General features: G+C 39.9%; 2 protein-coding genes across 5 annotated transcripts in view; both read left to right on the forward strand.

Annotated features, from left to right (window-relative positions):
• Nucleotides 1-8,225, forward strand: part of rhbdl3 (rhomboid, veinlet-like 3 (Drosophila)) — a 70,846-nt gene extending 62,621 nt beyond the window's left edge. For 2 of the 3 annotated variants that reach the window (XM_074630466.1, XM_074630467.1), the window contains 3 exons: nt 2,792-2,892; nt 3,567-3,627; nt 4,878-8,225. In XM_074630466.1, the coding sequence (XP_074486567.1) occupies nt 2,792-2,892; nt 3,567-3,627; nt 4,878-5,149 (434 nt within the window). In that variant the 3' untranslated portion in view covers nt 5,150-8,225. The remainder of the gene's footprint in view (nt 1-2,791; nt 2,893-3,566; nt 3,628-4,877) is intronic. The other variant, XM_074630465.1, reaches the window with a different exon arrangement.
• Nucleotides 8,226-12,667: 4,442 nt separating this feature from the next.
• znf207b (zinc finger protein 207, b) lies at nt 12,668-20,905 on the forward strand. 2 transcript variants are annotated; one of them, XM_074630471.1, is made up of 11 exons: nt 12,668-12,844; nt 14,713-14,839; nt 15,005-15,143; nt 15,457-15,645; nt 16,437-16,512; nt 16,709-16,770; nt 16,868-17,007; nt 17,369-17,467; nt 18,347-18,598; nt 18,981-19,137; nt 20,112-20,905. In XM_074630471.1, the coding sequence occupies exons 1-11, from the start codon at nt 12,804-12,806 to the stop codon at nt 20,261-20,263; spliced, it is 1,434 nt and encodes a 477-aa protein (XP_074486572.1). In that variant the 5' UTR covers nt 12,668-12,803; the 3' UTR covers nt 20,264-20,905. The 2 variants fall into 2 exon arrangements, with proteins under 2 accessions (XP_074486572.1, XP_074486573.1); XM_074630472.1 differs by lacking the exon at nt 17,369-17,467 and having other exon boundaries at nt 12,671-12,844.
• Nucleotides 20,906-20,922: the final 17 nt, after the last annotated feature.

Here is a 20,922-nt window from a genome sequence, read left to right on the forward strand (position 1 = left end):
TGTGTACGGGAGAGAGAGACTAAACGTAGGTGAAATTGCGCTAAATGTGGGCTGAGCATCGTCCAAACCGCACGACGGCATTAATGTACAAAGTAACAAGGTTTGGCTAAATGTGGCTTGAGCTTAGTCGGTTGATTTTACAGCTATTAGAGCGCTGATCTTAGCCAGCTGCATTTTTAGCAGAAGTCACACAGGCTTAAATATCTAAATAGGGTCCACAGCCCAGTGAGCGTGTTTATTTTGTTTACTTCTATTTTTGTTTATTTACCATAGGCTACAGCAAATACTGTACGTCCTTGCTCCAGAACTACTGCGAAGAGTGGGATTATCAACAAATACAGACAAGAGCGATGTTTCAACAAATATCCAGGACTCAGGAATAGGGCTGCCGCGGTGAGGGAATTTCCCATGCGGTGATAATGATTGGCTCAACAGTGCGATACGCGATATTATTGCAACTTTAAAAAACATTATAATAATTTAATACATGTTTATTGTTTAATGCAGAACATAGAAGGGCAATGATGCGCAGCGTTTTTCAGCTGCGCTTTGTTTGCATCTGGTTGCTATGATATGGAATATCAAGATGTCGGCACAGGTTAGAGTACTTTCTCTGGATGAAGGGGAGGCTGAAGCACGTATAGGGAGAAAGGACGGACAATTTGTTCCTAATAACTTCATATCATTGTTTTCTGTTTGAATTAGTGCTTTTTAAAAAGACAAGAAAGAAAATGTATTGGGGTTCTGTGGGACTCCAGTCAAAAGCACCCAGTTCTGCCTATACAGTTTTAATAGATTTTATTGAGTTCATATTTGCCATGGGTCCTAATTTAAAGTATCACACATTATCAAGAGGGTAAGGGCACTCTGTTAGTCATTTTGAATGATGGCGACAGACACAGATGCAGCAGACAGACTTACTCATGTTCTCTGTCTATTTTTGTTTTACACTTTATGTAAATTAACTGTAACTTTCCTAAAATAATAATAATCAGTTTTTTTCCCCTTCAGATGACATTAATTACATAACTAATAATGTTTTGAGGGTTAAACTGTTATAAAGAGCCAAATGAGATTAAAACGAACAACAAATGACAGTGGTACTGAGTTCTGTGTATATGTAAATTCTAGTACAGTTTATATGCATGCACACATTTATGTGTTATGCAAATAAAGTATATTTGTATTTGAGATAGAAAGAGAGAGAGAAGGTGGGAAGAGCGTGGGCAGTTGTGTCTCATATACTGTACGCATGTACACAGGTCAGCACCATGGAGAGAAGGAAAGGAAACGATATACTGAGAAACAAAGAGTGGATGGAGTGGATGCACAATGGAGAGAAAGAAAATAAGCAAAAGAGAGAGAATGAGGGAGTTTGTGTTAGCGCAATTTAATAGTCCAACTAAGCACATCTCTATCTCCTTTTCTTCTGTTATCCTTACACACACTGCAGCGAGAGCAAATTCCCTCTGGTGACTCTGTCTCTGAATGCCCCCACATTTAAACTTATGAATGCTTGATTGGATCTTTTGTGCACGCGATGAATTGGTACCAAGGTGCCAAAGAGAGCAATTCCCTGTTTGCGGCAGCGCAATTTGTATGAATGCATTTGTTTTACATAAAATCCCAGTGTGTGCTGGTACAGTATGAGCAAGCCTCTATTCATGAAGGCCTATTTATAAAACACCCACATTAAACAGCGAGTAGCAAAGCCGCCTTTATGCCATTCAAAATAGATGTTTTCAGTGCACAAATGCACTTGTATACAAAAAACAGTTTAAATTAGTCACTTAGTCACAGTGTCTGCCAGCATGATCCTCTAAGGGAAAAAAATATTTAGATTTCCTCCTGAATAATGAAAGCTCAGACTCAAGATTGTAGCACGAGACACATTTCAAATAAACAAATAACGTACTTTATCATTTAACATTGTGTTGCATTATAGAACATTTGCATAAAATAAATATATTCATTCATCCCCAAAATGGCCAACTGCCATGCAAAACATATCTAGTGTAGTTGAGTAAACATTCTCACCACAAGGTCTGTGAAGTAGCTGTTATTGAGCTTTCGATCATATCACATGATCTTCATCATCTAATGAAGTTTGCACGGATTAGGGATTTCTATTTTTTCTTAAATGTGGATGATACAAGAATGCTCTCTTTTGTTTATTTACCTAAGGCAATGGTTCCCAATCTGGGGGTCCCGTCCCCCACTAGGGGTCACCAAAGCTGCACATGGGGTCGCAAGGCCTAGTGTAAGATAATTTTGAAAAAAATTATTAGGGCTGTGAAAGTTAACGCGATAATAACGTGTTAACGCAAATTAGTTTTAATGCCACTCATTTCTTTAACGCATTAACGCGACTTGTGATTTTTAGGTTGTAGTCATATTAGCTTGTCACGAAGGAGCCTAAATAATGCTCCAAACTTGCACAAAATTTTTGCAAGGAAAAACTGGCATGGTCATTTTCAAGGGGTCCCTTGACCTCTGACCTCAAGATATGTGAGTGAAAAGGGATTCTTTGGGTACCCACTTGTCTTCCCTTGAATGTGATTAAAAGTAACAGGAAAACTCATCTGATGCAATATTAATAGGAAATAATCTGCTCAAAATTCATCCAAATTGCTAATTTTATACAATCTTCCTGCAGTTATCGCATTCACTAGTTACAGTTATTCTGTACTGTTATTGTTATGCATTGAATATAATGAAATATCTGTTTACTCAATGATAGAAAAGGGGTCCCCTAACCACTGACCTAAAGCATGTTCCTTCATCGCTACAGGGTCTCTGGCGGTGTCTGTCACCGATATGACGGCTCCAGTGGTCGGCTCATCTGGTGGAGTGTACGCTCTGGTCTCCGCACATTTGGCTAATGTAGTAATGGTAAGTTTTTGTGTGTGCGCACATATGTGTAGATGCTTATCACATCACTCAGTCGTCCTGTCACTACAGAGCACTACCACATCATCAAAGCAGCCTGTTTTGGGGCCCAGCAGGTGCTGCCCTATCTACAGATGCCATACATTCCTCAACGTCACCATCACGTTTTTTCTCCCCCCCCCCCCAAAGATCAGAAAGTGTGTGAGCGTGTGCATGTGAAGAAACCCCATCCCACACTGCACTCTCTGACATCTGCTCTCTATTTGGTCGAAACTCCCCATCCTGTGGGTCATCACATTAGGCAAAAGGCACTCAGGTGAACCTCTATAATGTGTAATAGGGTACTCATGATGTACCCTGCTGCCAGATCCTCCAATACATTCTTGGCGTCGGGATGGAGTTTGTCTTCCTCCTCTCAGCTGAAATCACATTATCTAACACAGTGGGAACAGATTGGGGGTCAGAGCGTCTCTGGGGCTTTCAAAATTGACGTGAATTGAGACAGAGAGGGCGAGATCTCATGTCATTTCATGTCAGCGTATGTATGTGTGTGTGTGTGTGTGCGTGTGTCTGAGGAGGACTTGACCTTCTAGCACAGTTTGTTCTGTCTTTATCATCAGAACTTGAAAATGACCTTTTGAATTACCCCCATCCTCTCTTTCTTTGTCTTTCTGTAGAATTGGTCTGGAATGAAGTGTCAGTTTAAGTTATTCCGGATGGCCATGGCTCTGGTTTGCAGTAAGTGTGAATAAAGATGCCTCACTCCCCTTTCACCTCAGTTTAAGAATTATTTTTCAACAAAAGAGTTTGTACTTTTAATCTGCTTGTCCATCACAAGAATGTAATCTCACAGCAAAGGTTCCTTATTAGAGAAATGTGATTTTGCTCCGAAGGCAGCGATATTAAACTTCCTGGCTTTGCTGCTTCAGCATATGGAGGATTTCTAACTGTGAAGACCCACCGAGCATGGCGATGCAAAGCTATTCATTTTATATGCGACACAAGCAAATCGCCTTGCAAGGCAGTGTGGGATTCTCTTCACTTGCTGTGGATACATGTCTGTGAGGAGGAAACGATCATTATTATAGTTCCTAGGATGCCTTTTTTATGTCTCTTTCCTCCAAGATTACAGATACAAACAAAAATGAAGTGCTGCTTGACACAACGTCAAGTAAATTGTTGGAAAAAGTGGTGGGTTGTTTGACAGCAAGCTACTTGCTAGCTTGTGACCTTCGATACGCCCACAACAATGAGTGAGACATGGCAGAAATAGGAGGACCTATTGTGCTATCTATTTCTTTCCTTTAGTGTGTTATATAGATTTTTGGTGCATGTAAAAGGTCTGCAAAGTTACAAATCCCAAAGTCCACACCAAAGGGAGTTACGCTCCCCCACAGAAACACTGCTCCTGAACTGCCTGAAACACCTTGATTGACATCCTGCCTTTTTCTTCCGTAACATGGTGATGTCACCAAGTAACACATTTGTAGGGACAGGAGCTCAGACAGAGTGTTTTAGACAGAGGGTGAAAAGAGGTGCTGCAGCACAGCCGGTATGAGAAAAATAATGTGTTTTTTGAACATTAAAGCATGTAAACATGTTCTAGAAAAAAAACAAAATAGAATACAGGTCCTCTTTAAATTAATTCCAAAGTTTATCTGAAGTTAAGATGAGGTTTCAGCTCAATCTAGTGAGTAGTATCTTCCTCAGTTAGAGTGTTTTTAGTACAAAATTCCCTCTTTCTTTTACTATCCCTCCTCCACAGAAACACTGTCAGTGGAAACACAAACAGGGACCTGTAAAGTCTTCTTTGTTATCGGCTCAATGGCCCAGTATAGTTGGTAACAATATAAAAGCAACTCTTATTCTTCTACCTCTTAGAAGAGATGGTTTTATTACATTTTGATAAGTACAGTAGTTGTCAGGAACTACGCACACATACCTTGCTAATATCGTGTTTTCTCTTTCTCCCTCTGTCTTGCTCACAGTGAGTGTGGAGTTTGGTCGGGCGGTGTGGCTGCGGTTCTATCCCCCGGCCTTTCCTCCGTGCCCCAACCCCAGCTTCGTAGCTCATCTGGGAGGGGTGGTGGTTGGTCTGACGCTGGGCGTGGTGGTCCTGCAGAACTACGAGCAGCGACTCCAGGAGCAGTCCCTGTTCTGGATCTTCTTCTGCGTCTACACCTTGTTTGTGCTCTGCGCCGTCTTCTGGAACATCTTCGCCTACAGCTTGCTTGACGTGCGACTGCCCCCGCCACCTTGACTCGCTTATCAGAGGCAGAGTAGAAACTGGTAGATCCCTGCTGACCGCCTGGCTGGAGAAGTCCCCTCAGCCTTCATGTTCTGAGCCTCATCGTGGGGCGATCAGAGTCGTCTGACAGCCACCCTCATCCTACATCCAGCGCTCTGATGCAGGGGTGCACCTGACACGCAGCAGCCCTCGCTGTCTGTCTCGTCACATGTTTTTCAGCCCACCTGCTCCCTCTTCGGGTTAAGCCTTACCATTGTTTCCGCATACCATGCAAGCTAACCTCCACCTGCTCTGTGTCTACATCTCTGTTGGACGTTTGTCTCAAGAGTATCAGTCAGTTGGACTTTATTTGACAGCACAACGACAAACGAGAAGCCTCGGATCTAACGCAACAAGCACCTGTCCACATGGCTTAACCTTCTCTGCCTCTTCCTCCTCAATCCAACGGTGCCTTCTCATGGAGATGTCAGCCTGATGAAAGTATTTCTGCACAGTTGCCTCTCGTGTGGGGTGACAGCAGCAAAACCCTGCAGTTTAAACCATTTTCAGACAAAGGAGTTCCTGAAAATCCTGTAATCTCCCTGCGCCCCTCATCAGTAAATTAAGAATAAGGTCATATGAGAATTTAGGCTTAGTTGGTGTTTTGTCATCATTACAAGCGGCTCACAAGCATGAGAGGTTTAGATTAAGCAGACAGCAGGATAGCTAAACCTCTCCAGGTTTGTAAGGAGAGCGTGAAGTATAAAGGCTACAGCAACCTTCAAACGTTATGATGAATTTGCTTTTTGAAGGAAAGTGTGGGTTACTATTCAGTGTTGCCTTCAGCATTCGGTACTTCCCCAGAGAGAAGGATTAATTTGAACCTCAAACTTGTGTCTTTTGACTTTTTCTTTGTGTGCAAGTAGTGTGACAATTGTACCATTGTGCGTACAGATAAAAAAAAAAAAGAAGTAGAAGTGCCATTCAGATTTTTAAGCTTTCAAAAATGATGCCAAAACATTGCTACAAGCAAGAGCACATCCCCTGACAAGAATTGCCTTTGTGCATGCAAAATTAATCTAATTTAGTCTGTAAGGAGTCGGTCATATGTAACAGAAAATGTTCATGATCTCTAAAGACTGACACCCTTGGGACAACCCAGAGATGCAGTTTGTCATTTTGTTGTCCCCTGTGAGCATTTGCAGTATTTTTTTTGCGATTCGTTAAAAAAATAGCAAAGAAGTGGTTTAAGTTTATTTAATGGTGAGGTGGTAAATTGTGGCAATGTGGGATTTTTTTTATAAAAACATTCACCGGTGGGTACATTCTGAATAAATCTTTTTCTCATTACCAAACGTAGAAGAGCAAACATGCCTGACCTCGACTACATCCGGGCTGGGGTCGTTTCACTCTCATATCAGGAGGCGATGGGGTAAAGAAGTAAATCAATGCTCTCTCATTAGTTCCTGTCACAATTGTTAATTGATGGAACCGGAATAGAAAACGACCCCAGCCCATAAGCTGCAAGTCTCAAACTGTACTGTACTTTAACCTCATGTTACGCTAGTAACTGCTTCGCACAAACATTATTATAATGTAATTATATACAGATTAATATTTTAACATGCATTTGATGTTGATTTTTTTTTTTACTTGGTGATATTGGTATGTTGCGTGAATTGTTTGGTCATTGTGATATGTTAGCTATATCCTGTATGTATCCTATTTAAAAATTGGTTCAAGGTGGTCTGGGGTAAGGGCTATGACACAAAAGTGCGTGAGGGGTAAATCGCTGATAATATTTTAACATTGTGCATATTTTGTAGATTTGATATGTACATACTGGAGTACATTAAACCGTTTTATACAGAAACAAAGATTTCGCCCTCATTTATACACATGCTTGCACGCACACATACACGTTTAATTCAATATTCTTCTTGGGACAGGAATTACCCCCCATTGTGCAAAGAAAAGTGCTCAAACCAAACAGGTTTGCAGCCTTAAAACCAGATTAGCTTCAAAATCCAATCGCAGTGTTTAGAGAGAGCTCAGGGCCCCCAAGTTGGAGAGCCAAGGGAAGAGCCTTTGTGGAAAAAAAAAGCAGACGTCAAAGTGATCAATGAAATGTGCGAGCATACAAGAGTCAGCCATAATTCATTCAGAGAAGGGACTCCTTAAGCTGTCACTGAACGTCTTCTCTGTCTAGCCGGTACAACCATATGGAGAGTAGCGGTTTTTGAAGGCGTACAATGAAAAATTCATTAGGCGGCCAAGGAAAGGCGCCTCCGTTGTGTTTCCCCTTCATAAATCTCCAATTTCAGAGGTAATCATTCACCTTGGTGAGAAAGAGAAGACAAGTGAGGCTGCAGGGAAGGAAATTCTGTGTGGAAGCTTTTGTAGTGTCCCTGCGTTTATGCTGCCTGCTGAGAGCAGTATTCGATTCAATTTGGCCACGTTTTAATTTGCATTTCATATCTTTTTAGGTTACATGCAAGAAGCGGGATTTACAGTTTACACATTACCAATGTTTCTATCAAGCTGATGGTGTGACAGTGGCATTGTTGGTGTAGTCCTTAACCATTTTGATGTCTTCTCTGTCAGTATGAGTGTCATTTATGAAGTGTATTGCATATGTGTATGTATGTACACGTGTGTGAGATCAGTGTACTCTGTAAAAAATACAATTCTTCAGTGCACATCAGACTGTGCCTTGGCTTATTCAGTGGTATATAGTATTTACAGGGCGCCGGTAATTATGACACTATGTGGCCAAAAGTATGTGGACACCAGGACATTACAGCTGTGTGTGATTTTGAACATCTAATTGTAATACTATAGGTAATTATTCAGTCTCCCCTCTCCCTGGCTGTGGGGATGTGCTCCCATTCAGCCACATTAGTGAGGTCAGCGGTGTGACGATTGATTTATCCCAAAGGTTGTTGGATGGGGTTGAGGTCAGGGATCTGTGCAGGCCAATCAAGGTCTCCCTCACCTAGGAGACCATTTCTTTATTGACCCCGGTTTGTGCGTGGGGGTACTATCACGTTGAAAGAGAAGAGGTCCTCTTTCCCAGATTTGTTGCCAGAAAGCTGGAAGCAGCTATTGTCTAAAACAGTGGTGAATGATGTGGCTTTAGGATGTCCCTTAAAGCTGCAGTGGGTAGAATTGGAGCAAATATGGTTAAAAAAAGTTATTTTTATAAAACTGTCACTATATCCTGACAGGTAATGTATGTATGGTAGTGCATGAGACAGGTAATCTGAAAAAAATCGTGTGCCTCTGTGTCATCCGGTGCTCCTAATGGCATCTGCAGGATTACACAGACTGGAGGAAAACAACCAATCAGAGCAATTCAGAGCAGAGAAAGTTTTTGACCTGGCACATGTGTTGAGATCAGTTGAGGAAATTCCAAGCACCGCCCACCAGCCGGAGCCAACTTTCTCATTTTACAGCTAAACAGTACATTACAAGATGTTTCTGAAACCATCTGAGGAGAGAAATAGTCATTACAGTAACAGAAAATTGATTCACATTTGATCAGCGCTGCTTAGTTTGTCCATTTGATCGGAGTTTGCGAGTGATTGACAGCTGCCTCCGTTGAATGAACAGCCAATAGGAACGCTGTCTCTCTCAAAAAATTACCTATGATTGGCCAAAGTCTCCTGTCATCAATGCCTGAAAACAGAGCCATGAGGAGGTGCAGAAGTCTAGTTATCTCTCAGAGCACTTGAATCATAATATGCTGAAAGGTTATTATAACATTTTTGATGATACCAAAAATATTCTGCCCACTGCAGGTTTAATTGGGAAGGAGGAAACCATAAAGAAACAGCCCCCAAACCAAATGTATAAAAAAAGATTGTGTCCACATGTAATTTTGTACAAAAGACAAAAAAAGCCTTTCAAAAATCACATTGAATGCAAACATGAATCCATGATGCCAAGGAAGAGACCCAGTTTCTATTTCTGCAACGGTGTCTCCATCAAGTGGACACTGAAGACATAACAAGTAACAATCGTATGCATGTGAGTAGAATTGATTGTGTTTATCTCCATATACATTATTAAGTATATAGGGGAACCAAATTGGGCATCATCAAGACATAAAACATGTACAAAGACTGTACTTTGCAAATAGTATTAAGCTCAGTAAAGTTATATAGATATATCTTTATTTCTCTCTTTTTTTATGCATTTATTTATTTATTTATTTATGTATTTATTTATTTATTTATTTATTTTAAGCTTTCTTTATTGAACTCATGCTTATTAACAGAGGTACAGATACATACAGTTGAACAAAAAAAAAGTAATTACATATACATTTCATAATGCCAGGGTTTGTGTTTGTTATATATATTATATTATAATCATTTAATATTTTAAAAGTCTTAATGGCTTTTTTGTTTTTAATATTGGGTATGATGTTGCTATACTGTTTGAATTAATTTATAAAGTGCAGGACCAAGTTGGCTTGGTTCCTGACCATTTTGTCCTATGAATATGAAATTTTCCAAAACAAATAATAAATAATTGTATAATATACAGCATGGTATTTCCAATCTTATCTTGACTAAAATATATCATTATATCAAACATTTATTTCAATATTCATCTTAAAATGGCAGCTGTCATTGTACTGCCTTGTAGCTAGCTGGGACAACTGTAGTGAGTATGGATGAGATGGTTCTGAAAGAGGTATGTATGACAAATGATGCTGGGAGGGATTTTGGGTCAGGAACCATGGTGTAACATATCTTTAAAAAGACAACAACTAGGGTGCTGTACTGTATTAAAGTTTACATCGCTACCAGCTAGTCATCTCTCAGTGATTAATAATACAGTAAAGATGCTGACAAAGCCATTTTTCGTTGAAGGGAATAATGTGTAAATGCTGAATATTTCGTTTTAGAGGTTCAAGCCATGACATTGTTACTTTGTTTATCAACCTTTCCCATGGCTTTAGTGAGCACAGACTTAGTGGCTGGTTAATTTTCTTCATATCACAAGAAGAGTACCATCAAGCTAATCCTTAAAGGTTATATATTTCTTATTTTCAAAAGTGTTTTTCATGTAACAGACCTCATCATATTGCTTCATATTAGACACAGTTAGAGAAACTGAGTTCAAGTATTGTACAGTCCTTTGTCAGATCCTCCCAAGTGTGTTCTACCATGACTTCTGAATGGATTGGTGATACATTTTGAAGATAAATGCAGTGAGACTGTGCATAGCAGTACAGTTTACATGGGAGGCGGGATCCCTTCACTTGCAGATGAGGCTGGCGGAGCTTTGGTAGCCCCAGTCACCACATTGGTTGATGTGGTGGAAAGCTCTCTCTTGACTTTTGATGAAGTGAAGGATTCTCATGCAACTGCTCCAAACAGCAACGAGCAGCCATCAGTCTTGGTTACAGATTGCTCCCCACAGCCATCGCCTGCTGGTGATAGCGGTTCAGATGAGAGTCCATCATCCTCTTCCGTCCAACGCACTTCCAAAACCTCCCCTACTGACTCGACAGCCACCTCTGGGATCTCTAATGTCCCTTCTACCCTCAGATCCGACACCGTCAGCTACTGCCTTGCTTCCAGCCCACAAACCAGTACCAGCACCTCCGCTCCCTCACATTCCTTGTCAACTCTGTATGACTCTGATTGCAGCCGAAAGCTTATCTCCCACATCCAGAGCTCGCTGTCACAGGAGTCACCGCTGGCTCGTCAGCTGCCTGAGGGTGAAAGTGGAGGTGAGAGGAAAGGGAGCCCACCTGTCAATGTACAAGAGGACTGCATGATGGTCTTTAAGAAGAGTGTGCAATACAAGTATGCACAGCAGGAGAAAGATATTCAGAGGTAAACTTCTATTCTGTCAGTCAAAATGAATGGTGTCAGTTATTAGATTAACCTATGTGTCTGGTTTAGCTGCTGCTTGGAGTAGCTGATGATGTAATAGGGGCCACCTTCATCATGTCATCTTAAACTGATATTTGTACAGTGCTTGGCTTCCATTAATGGGTCAGTTTAGCAAGAGATTAAACTTTCTAATTATTTTTCTTTCACCTAAGTTGTATTAAAGGAAAGGGACATATCGGCAGAAATGGATTATAATAGTCATGACTATGTTTTCATTAATGTATAATCAACTGAAACTAAGAATCGTTGTGTTTTGTTACCTTAGAATGAGCCATTCATATTTACATAGGGAGCGAGCGGGTCCTCTCACGGAGTCCGCCATGTTGCACCACCATTTTTCTACAGTAGCCCAGAACGGACAAATCAAACACTGGCTCTAGAGAGAACCTTTTGCGTTTTTACATTACCCGAAGGCCACCGTAGTTCTCCGACAAGCTTGTTGAACTGCAGTAACATGAGCCGCCATATAAAAATAAATTGAATTGAATTGAATTGAATTGAATTTAAATTGAATTGAACTAAAATATGCTGAAAGGTTATTATGGAAGTTTCTTGCCCAATGATGCCAAAAACATTCAAGCCTACTGCAGCTTTAAGTTTGTCACTTAAAACTCACAATGACAACTTGAAAAAAATAAAAATAAATCAACATATACCTATTCCCAAATGCAGTTTTTTAAAGTTGCGATACTATCATTACATTACTTTACATTACATCACCCTGCCTCAGGAAGTCCCTGGGGGTCATTAAGGTCACCACACCCCCCCCACAACAGCCTGTTCTCCCTCCTGCCTTCTGGTAGAAGATACACGACCCCCAGGACTCACACAAGCAGACTGAGGAACAGTTTTTTCCCCCAGGTCATCAGACTTTTAAATAGATAATTCATACGACACCTTCTCACAGAAAAATATATCTTATACCAGGGGTTCTCAACCTTTTGTAACTCGAGGCCCACTTCCGATTGTAAAAAAATTTCCGAGGACCACTTCCCAAAAATTGCTCGATTTTGTGTCACTGCATCTGTGACATATATGTCTGTAAAGGGGAGACTCTTGGGTACCCATAGAACCTATTTTCATTCACATATCTTGAGGTCAGAGGGTCAAGAGACCCCTTTGAAAATGGACGTCAGTTTTTCCTCGCCAAAATTTAGCGTAACTTTGGAGCTTTATTTAGCTTCCTTCCCGTCAAGCTAGCATGACATGGTTGGTACCGATGGATCCTTTAGGTTTTCTAGTTTCATGTATACCTAGCTTTAAAAGTGAGCCCGCTATAACCTCTGAAATACAGAATAGCGGTTAATTTAACCATTTGGCAGCACCTTCGCGGCCCACTCGGCGGCTCTCTGAGGCCCACCAGTGGGCCCCGGCCCAGTGGTTGAGAATAGCTGTCTTATACTGTATATACTGTATATGTTCTTAATATGCCCTTGTACAAAGTATTTCTTCTTTATAATTGTAATGTAAATGTAATATAACTTATTATTTTAATGGAGCTTCCCAGCAAAACGTATTTCACACCTTTATACCTGTATAACAATAAACATCTTGAATCTTGAATCTCTTGCCTGGGGGGGGCGTGTCTACGATATGACGTCACTTCTCTGTTATCGCGAGACTTCAGCAGCCTCTCTCCACTACAACTTCCTCTCCAACACAAGCGCCATTTTCGGCGTTGTTCCGGGACTGCAGCATGCTGTCGTCAAACAGATAATAAGACGAGTATTTAACGCGGTAACAACCTCTCTAACCAGGATTCAGTAAGGAAAGACATGGGACGGAAAAAGAAGAAGCAGATGAAGCCGTGGTGCTGGTATCCTTTTGACTTGGACGACATAAACACCAACAGGAGAGATGCTAGAAGCTAATCCCGTTAGCTCGACAAAGGAAGGCCTCTAATCTGTGAGCTAACGTTAGCTCAACGGGTTAGCTTCTGGAGGCTATCTAATCGATTTGAGGTTTTTATAGTTAATAATGGTAACATATTCGACGTCGAGTATATTTTCGCTGTAGTAGATTATTATGAGTGCATGGTGTTGCTAATATGAATGCTAACTACCTCCGTTAAGATGCTACCTCACGTTAGCCTGTTAGCCAGCTGTTTAATCACATCTGTTACTCTATAGTCTCTTACAGAAACTACATTTCACAAATCTATCAGAAAGAAACTATTCACATGTTACGAACTAAATATATAAAATTCCTCATAACTCTCAAAAGTAAAATAAATCCATTTTAAAGTGTTAAACGGAGTATCACCATCCATCCAGTGATATAATAATATAATTAATAATAATAATAATAATAATAATAATAATAACATCCATCCAGTGATATAATATAATTAATAATAATAATAATAACATCCATCCAGTGATATAATAATATAATTAATAATAATAATAACATCCATCCAGTGATATAATAATATAATTAATAATAATAATAACATCCATCCAGTGATATAATAATATAATTAATAATAATAATAATAATAATAATAATAATAATAATAACATCCAACCAGTGATATAATAATATAATTAATAATAATAATAATAATAATAATAATAATAATAATAACATCCAACCAGTGATATAATAATATAATTAATAATAATAATAATAATAATAATAATAATATCCATCCAGTGATATAATAATAATAATAACATCCATCCAGTGATATAATAATATAATTAATAATAATAATAATAATAATAATAATAACATCCATCCAGTGATATAATAATATAATTATTAATAATATAATAATAATAACATCCATCCAGTGATATAATAATATAATTAATAATAATAACATCCATCCAGTGGTTTGTTGCGACAACGATTTGGAATTGAAACCAATAACTTTTTTGTGATGATACTGAAACTACTCATCATTTATTTTTTCATTGCATGTATTCTGCAGCTTTATGGCTTTATGATATTCATGACTGGCTTTTCACAAACGTTTCTCATCTGGGAGACTTCTCTCAAAAGGACATTGTTTTATGGTCTTGTCATGGACAATAACAAAGATGACTTTTTGCTGAATAACATTCTCATTCTTGGAAACTTTTATTTGCACAAATGCAAGTATATGAAAGTGAAACCTAGTTTTAATGTGTTTCATTCCGAGTTTCTTTCTTACATAAAAGCCCTTAAAGTCATGAAAAACTAAAATGCATTGAAACTTCTTAGTATAATAGAATAATATGAATTACAGGTACAGCCCTTAATTTAATTTATTATTATTTTCATGTATAATTTTACATATTTTATTTGTTCTTGTTCTGTATGCAACTTGTCCTTTTACTCTAATGCAATGATCTATGAGCCATGTTTGTAAATTTGAGTCTGTTCAATAAAAAAACAAAACTGTTAGCTGTCTAACGTTAACCTGTTAGCCGTGCATTGATGATTCGGTACCATTTAACGTTATGATTAATGTTTTGGTCTTTTTTTTCTTGTTTTTGCTCTTAAAATGTAGTCTGCCAGGTCATTGATCATAAATGATGATTAAGACTAACGTTACGCTTCAAAGCACGTTTTTTTTTTATATTTCACGTTAGGCAACATTAACATTATTTTGCATATGATTCAATAACTTTGTGAATTTGGGTGTTTTTCGCTCATGGTTCCTGTTTCGAACACGATCCTTAACTTCCTTGCTCCCAGGTACTGTAATCGAGACTTTGACGATGAAAAGATCCTCATCCAGCATCAGAAGGCAAAGCATTTTAAATGCCACATCTGCCACAAGAAGTTGTACACAGGCCCAGGCTTGGCTATCCATTGCATGCAGGTGGGGGGCCCCCTTTCTTTGTCATTTATAGTAGTTTAGTTACTGATTTTCTTAAGTGTCTTTGTTTCCATTGTTCCTGTAAAGGGCTATTAGTTTGTTCTCATAAAGTGGGCAATGGATGTACTTTGCTTGTTATGACATTATGCACTGGCTCACTTGTTTCAGGTACATAAAGAAACGATTGACAGTGTACCAAATGCAATTCCTGGAAGGATAGACATCGAGCTGGAGATCTACGGTATGGAGGGGATTCCGGAGAAAGACATGCAGGAAAGAAGACGAACGTTAGAACAGAAATCACAAGGTTTGTACACTTTCATGTGCTTTTCTTACCAGTTTGATTAAAAGTCTAGATGACCAAATGAGGTGTTTCCTTCGATTTTGTGTATTTGTCTACTTGGTGATGGGTAGCATTATCATGTGGTAAGAGCCCTGAGAGGTAGTGGAGCGTAATCCTGGGGTATCCCATCTTGGTTAATTATATGTTCTATAACTACGTTGTTTCTGAAAGAGAATCAAAACCAACATTAGAGGGTTTTTTCTTTGTGGAAGCCTGGGTTCATTTGCATTTTGTTAAAGCTTCACCATTACCTTGAGCATTATCATTCTGTTTGCAGAGAGTCAAAAGAAGAAGTCAAACAATCAAGACGACTCTGATGAGGATGACGACGATGATGATGAAGCAGGACCATCAGTTCAGCAGGTGGCTGCTGTCCAGCCCCAGCCAGGCTACGCAGCTCCAATGGCCCAGCTTGGGATGCCTCCAGTGGCTGGTGCGCCTGGGATGCACCCTGGAGGATATCAAGGCAAGGACCTCTTAGTAAAATGTAGAAGTTGTGAATCAGCACTGACTCAACTTGACAAAAAACGCTCATAAGTTCAATTTCAGTTAGGGCCCTTTCCCACCTACCTGGTTTGGTTCTGGGTTACTGTGGGATGAGAGGTTGCATTGATATCCACTGACATTTTTATATAGGCAATTATGGAAATGAATCTCTGCGGCAAGGCTGTTCACGCTTCACCAAGGAATATGTCAGTGAAAAGTATTGAACATAAGCATTCATCATTTGTGGTGTCTTGTGACTTATTTAAAATCTTCTTTAGGGCTTGAGACTTGAATGTGACCTGCAAAACCTTGACCTGGTCTTATGTTTGACAATTAGGTGGTCAAGTTGTTGGACATATGTTAGTTTTTCTTTTGTTTTTGAGCTAGACTTAATATTTATTTATAACTTCAATTCTAGCCCTCTCCCACTAATCTCTACATTACTTGTATTTTCTTTATCACATCTCTGCTTTTAATAATCTGTTTATTGTTTGACTGTTTTAGTCCTTGTTTGTGTGTTTCTAATGTATATGTTGTCCTTAAACAAGGATGCTGTGCTATTGATGTGACGCTTCCACAGTGCCAGCAGGTTCAGACCTGTAATCTAATAAAATGTGTCAGAACTGAGTTCAAGAAACTGTATAGATACAGCAGGGCGAGGGTGTAGGATTGTTGCATATGTCTTCTTTTGTTGTGTGTTCAGTTGCCTAGATGTGTAGCTGCCTTTGTGGAGTTGTTAATCAGAACATGTCCTCTTACTCATTGTTACAGGAATGCCTCCCATGATGCCGGGCGTTCCTCCCATGATGCATGGCATGCCCCCTACCATGCATGGAATGCCACCAGGGTAAGAGATCCCTCATTGACCGTGTTTAATGATACCATTTCAGATTCAATACTATTTTTGGTTTGCTTCTTTAATTGATTATATGCACATACAACAACTTATTTAGTTTTGGGGTATAAATTACATGTAATTTTACCGCAGTCATAGTAACACCAAATCATCATCATCATCTTACTGGTCTTATTGCCTTTTGCAGCATGATGTCAATGGGTGGAATGATGCCTCCCATGATGCCAGGGATGCCCGGTATACCCCACGGTAAGTTGTGGTTGTATTTTGGGTTAGGGTTACAAGAGACATTCAATGTAATGGTGCAATAAGTGTTTACTGACCTGTTTTTTGGGGGATTGTTTAGGAATGCCACCTCACATGGCTCCAAGGCCAGGGATGCCCCATATGGCCCCAGCTGCTGCAGCCGGCGCAATACCCAGTCGACCGGCAGTACCAGTGGCCCAGCCCGCTATCACCAAACCTCTCTTCCCCAGTGCAGCACAGGTGGGCACCATGCAACCCCCCCAACAACACACGCTCACCTCACACTCGCACACGACTTTCCAGAGAGTTCAGAGGTTCCTGTAAGCCTGTCCCCTTATTCAAAGTAGATAGCTGTCAATGTTATTAAACCTTCTATACGGTTTCGTATGAACACAGTACTCAGGGATATTATTTTATTACCTAACACTGATGTCCTGTTTCCTCATTTCTTTTGTCAGCTGTTCCTCTTTCTCACCCCATTTAGTTTTTTTTAATCGGTGTCACTATTATGTAGCATATTTTGTTCTCATAGTTGAATTAGGACAGAGTATGTGGACATGTTACATGCCAATACTGTGATCTCCTTTCCACAATGCTGCAGATGGGCGCTGGTGTTCACAGCAGCACAGCAGCCGTTTCCTCTCCACCTGCAGACCTTCAGTCTGCCTCCTCCCAGCCTCCCTTTCCTAACACGCCACAAGTACGCTCACAGACAGGACTTTGACTTGGGCTGTGGCAGCTGCATGTTGCTTATTTATTAACTCTGCCTGTAAATTCTCAAGTTGTAAACGAGGCTGATAACTAATAATATTTGCCTTGTCCATCAAAATGAGCACATTGGCTAAGATGTTGGTGTCAGAGGATAATTATCCCTGACAACAACTGACATACTTTTTGTCTGTGAGCTTTATTACTGTGCATGCGCTTTAATTAACGCAGAATGAGGCGCAACAATGGATTTAAATGGGTCTTTTTTTGCATCATTCACCCCTCCTAACCTCTGAAGCATGAATTCTGCTATAACTACTCATCAAGCTTTGACTTTGTACGCTACAACAGTGCGCAACACTCTTTTTTCCCCACACTCTGAACTCTAAATGTGTGTCGATTGGTTTTACTTGTATCTTAGGATTACATCCGATGATTCATTTACTATTATGGATACAAAGGGTTCAACTCATTTCATGCAAAAGTGGCACTCCAGTTGAAAGTAAATGGTGTACGTGTAAACGGCAATTGTTTTGTTCCTCTAATTAAAAAGACTTGACTGATTTATTGGGAGAATGTAATTCACAAGTCAAATTGATATATGATTCCCACATTTTAAGTGGAATCCTAAAACTACTTTGCTAAATCTGGAGTGAATAAAAATGTAACTTTGAGTGTTATAAAAGGAGAACCTTCTTAAATTGAATGTGGGGGGGTTTATATACCTGAAAGTAATTTGTTACCTAGTGGTTGTCACAAAGCTATCATCCATTGACGACTTTTGTGTCTTTAAAGTTTTTTTTGCATCTTTGAAAAGTAAGAAAGCATCAGTTTGGACTACCTGTCAATTACCTGTATTGTCTTTTTACAGGCCCATCAGAGCACTTCAGGAATCGCAGCTTCAAACTCCCACAGTACAGCCGCCTCCTCCGACCCTCCCAAAGCAACATTCCCTGCCTACACCCAGCCCTCTGTCTCTTCTTGCTCTTCCACCTCTTCTTCTTCTAACCCCTCTAGCAGCACTGTGGCCAAACCCCCGGCCACAGTGCCCACCAAGCCTGCCACCCTCACCACCACGAGTGCAACTAGTAAGTTGATCCATCCTGATGAGGATATCTCACTGGTAAGTTGCTTGAGCTTTCTATTTTGCCCTTTTCACAGTAAGTAATGACTGATACATATAATAGTACATTTATGGATGAATGGGTTAGTTCACTGTTTGACTGTCAATCTGGTACTAAATATCAATATCATCATGAAGATATATATATTTATTGGAGATCCGCCAAGCATTTAGATTCTATATCCTTACTCTTACTTAGTAGTTGCTCTTTTGTGGTTATGTTGAAGGATGATTCTGAATATCCTCAGTGTGAAATCAGGGCACGCCAACATTGGTACCCAATTCCTCTTCATTTTTGTGAGTGTTTATCTATGTACTGTAAGGGGCATAACAGTGTTTCCTTAGTCTGAATGTTTGCTTTGTGTGTTGTCCCTGCCAACAGGAGGAATTGAGGGCCCAGTTGCCCCGTTACCAGCGTCTTATACCCAGATCGGGTCAGGCCCATGTGGCTGCTCCGCCAGTGGCGGCTGTGGGCGGCCTAATGCCCCAACAGCAAGGCATGCCACCTCAGCAGCCTGGCATGAGGCATCCCATGCATGGTAAGAAAATGCTCGTCAGGAAATCAGTCTGTGTAAAATACCCAACAGATGTTCATGAGTGGGCAAATATGCTGCTTTATGCAAATGTATGTATATATTTATTATTGGAAATCAATTAACAACACAAAACATGACAACTATTGCCCAGAAACACTGCATTTAGCATAGAATGTGCTCAAATCATAACATGACAAACTCGAGGCCAACAGGCAACAACAGCCGTCAGTGTGCTGACTTGACTGCATGTGATTGTCGTAAAGTGTGCATGTTTGTAAAGGGGAGACTCGTGGGTACCCATAGAACCTATTTTCATTCACATATCTTGAGGTCAGAGGTCAAGGGACCTCTTTGAAAATGGCCATGCCAGTTTTTCCTTGACAAAATTTATCAGAAGTTTGACCGTTATTTAGCCTCCTTGGCGACAAACTAGCATGACATGGTTGGTGCCAATGGATTCCTTAGGTTTTCTAGTTTCATCTGATACATTCACTCTTGCTTTAAAAATGAGACCGCTACAACGTCCAAAAGGCTGAATAGCGTTAATGCGTTAAAGAAAGTAACGTGTCATTATCGTGTTAACTTTGACAGCCCTAATTATCAATGAATTGTGGCCCCAGTCTACAGTTTTCATTGCACTAAAAGTTCAGCTTTTTTCCAATAATTATTTCCTCTTCATCAGTGATTCTCAAACGTTTTTAAACAATGGCACGTCTTCATAGATATTCTTTTTTATGGCACATTAAGTCGACAACAAAGTAGCCTTTGGTATGCATTTTAATGCATTTCTTGGATATGTGAAGAAGGCATGTTCAAGATAACACTGGGTGTTAAGTTGCTCTTTAATCACTTGATTTTAACTACAAAAGTAAGCATCAGAATTAATTTTAATAAGTTGCAGTTTAATGACATCAACTGTTGAATCTGTTAGAATTGCAGCATTAACACATTGTGCCTTCCTTGTGTCCTCCCTGCAGGTCAGTATGGTGCTCCTCCTCAGGGCATGCCAAGCTACATGCCTGGAGGGATGCCTCCATATGGGCAGGGTCCTCCTATGGTGCCCCCTTACCAGGGAGGCCCTCCCATGGGCATGAGGCCGCCCGTCATGTCTCCGGCTGGACGCTACTGAAGCAGCAAAGCAGCCACCACATTAGGTTTGAGGTTAACACCTTTCTCTCATCCTTGTGCTTATTCAAACCTAGCTGCAAGCAAAGAGCAGTAAGACCAGTGGTGGTGAAGACAAACGTTATTTGTTAAAACTAATGGACATTTAATGTAACATCTTTATTGGAAAACAGCCACCCGAGTTCCTGCTATTTTGTTGTCATTTGATTACATGTGAGGTTATATATATATATTTTTTCCCCATAGGTTTCACTCAGGTTTATAGAAGTGAAGTGTGTTAAGATGATTCATATTTCTTTTGAAGCTGCTGGAGTTACATGAATGTACCAACCCCTTACAAAGGCAAGTTTCTCTTGTAAACATTTGATTCTTTTTATTTTTTGTTATTTTTTTTTTTTTTTGGTAGATTGATTGAGGCCCTCACAGCACGCTTAGGTGCTGTTGGACTTGCGTCCCCAACCTTGGTTGGTGAGGGTCTCAGTGATGAAGATGATTCCAACTAAGTAGTGTTACAATTTCTCATCAGTCTTTAGCTTTATCCTCATTTCAGGTTTGTTTTTAATATTTTCTGGTCAAAAGGGTACCTGTATGCATCCTTTGTAATGTTTTATGAATCTGTTGTAATAAAATTCATCTTGAAATCCAATGCTGGTTTGTCCTGAC

Source organism: Sebastes fasciatus, chromosome 3 (genome assembly GCF_043250625.1).
Source record: "Sebastes fasciatus isolate fSebFas1 chromosome 3, fSebFas1.pri, whole genome shotgun sequence".
In the NCBI taxonomy this organism is placed as follows: domain Eukaryota; kingdom Metazoa; phylum Chordata; class Actinopteri; order Perciformes; family Sebastidae; genus Sebastes; species Sebastes fasciatus.

Coding starts and splice junctions, on each gene's coding strand:
- znf207b (XM_074630471.1), top strand. CDS start 12,804: ATGGGACGGAAAAAGAAGAAGCAGATGAAGCCGTGGTGCTG. Junction 12,845..14,712: donor CAGATGAAGCCGTGGTGCTG/GTATCCTTTTGA, acceptor CCTTGCTCCCAG/GTACTGTAATCGAGACTTTG. Junction 15,646..16,436: donor GCACCCTGGAGGATATCAAG/GCAAGGACCTCT, acceptor TCATTGTTACAG/GAATGCCTCCCATGATGCCG.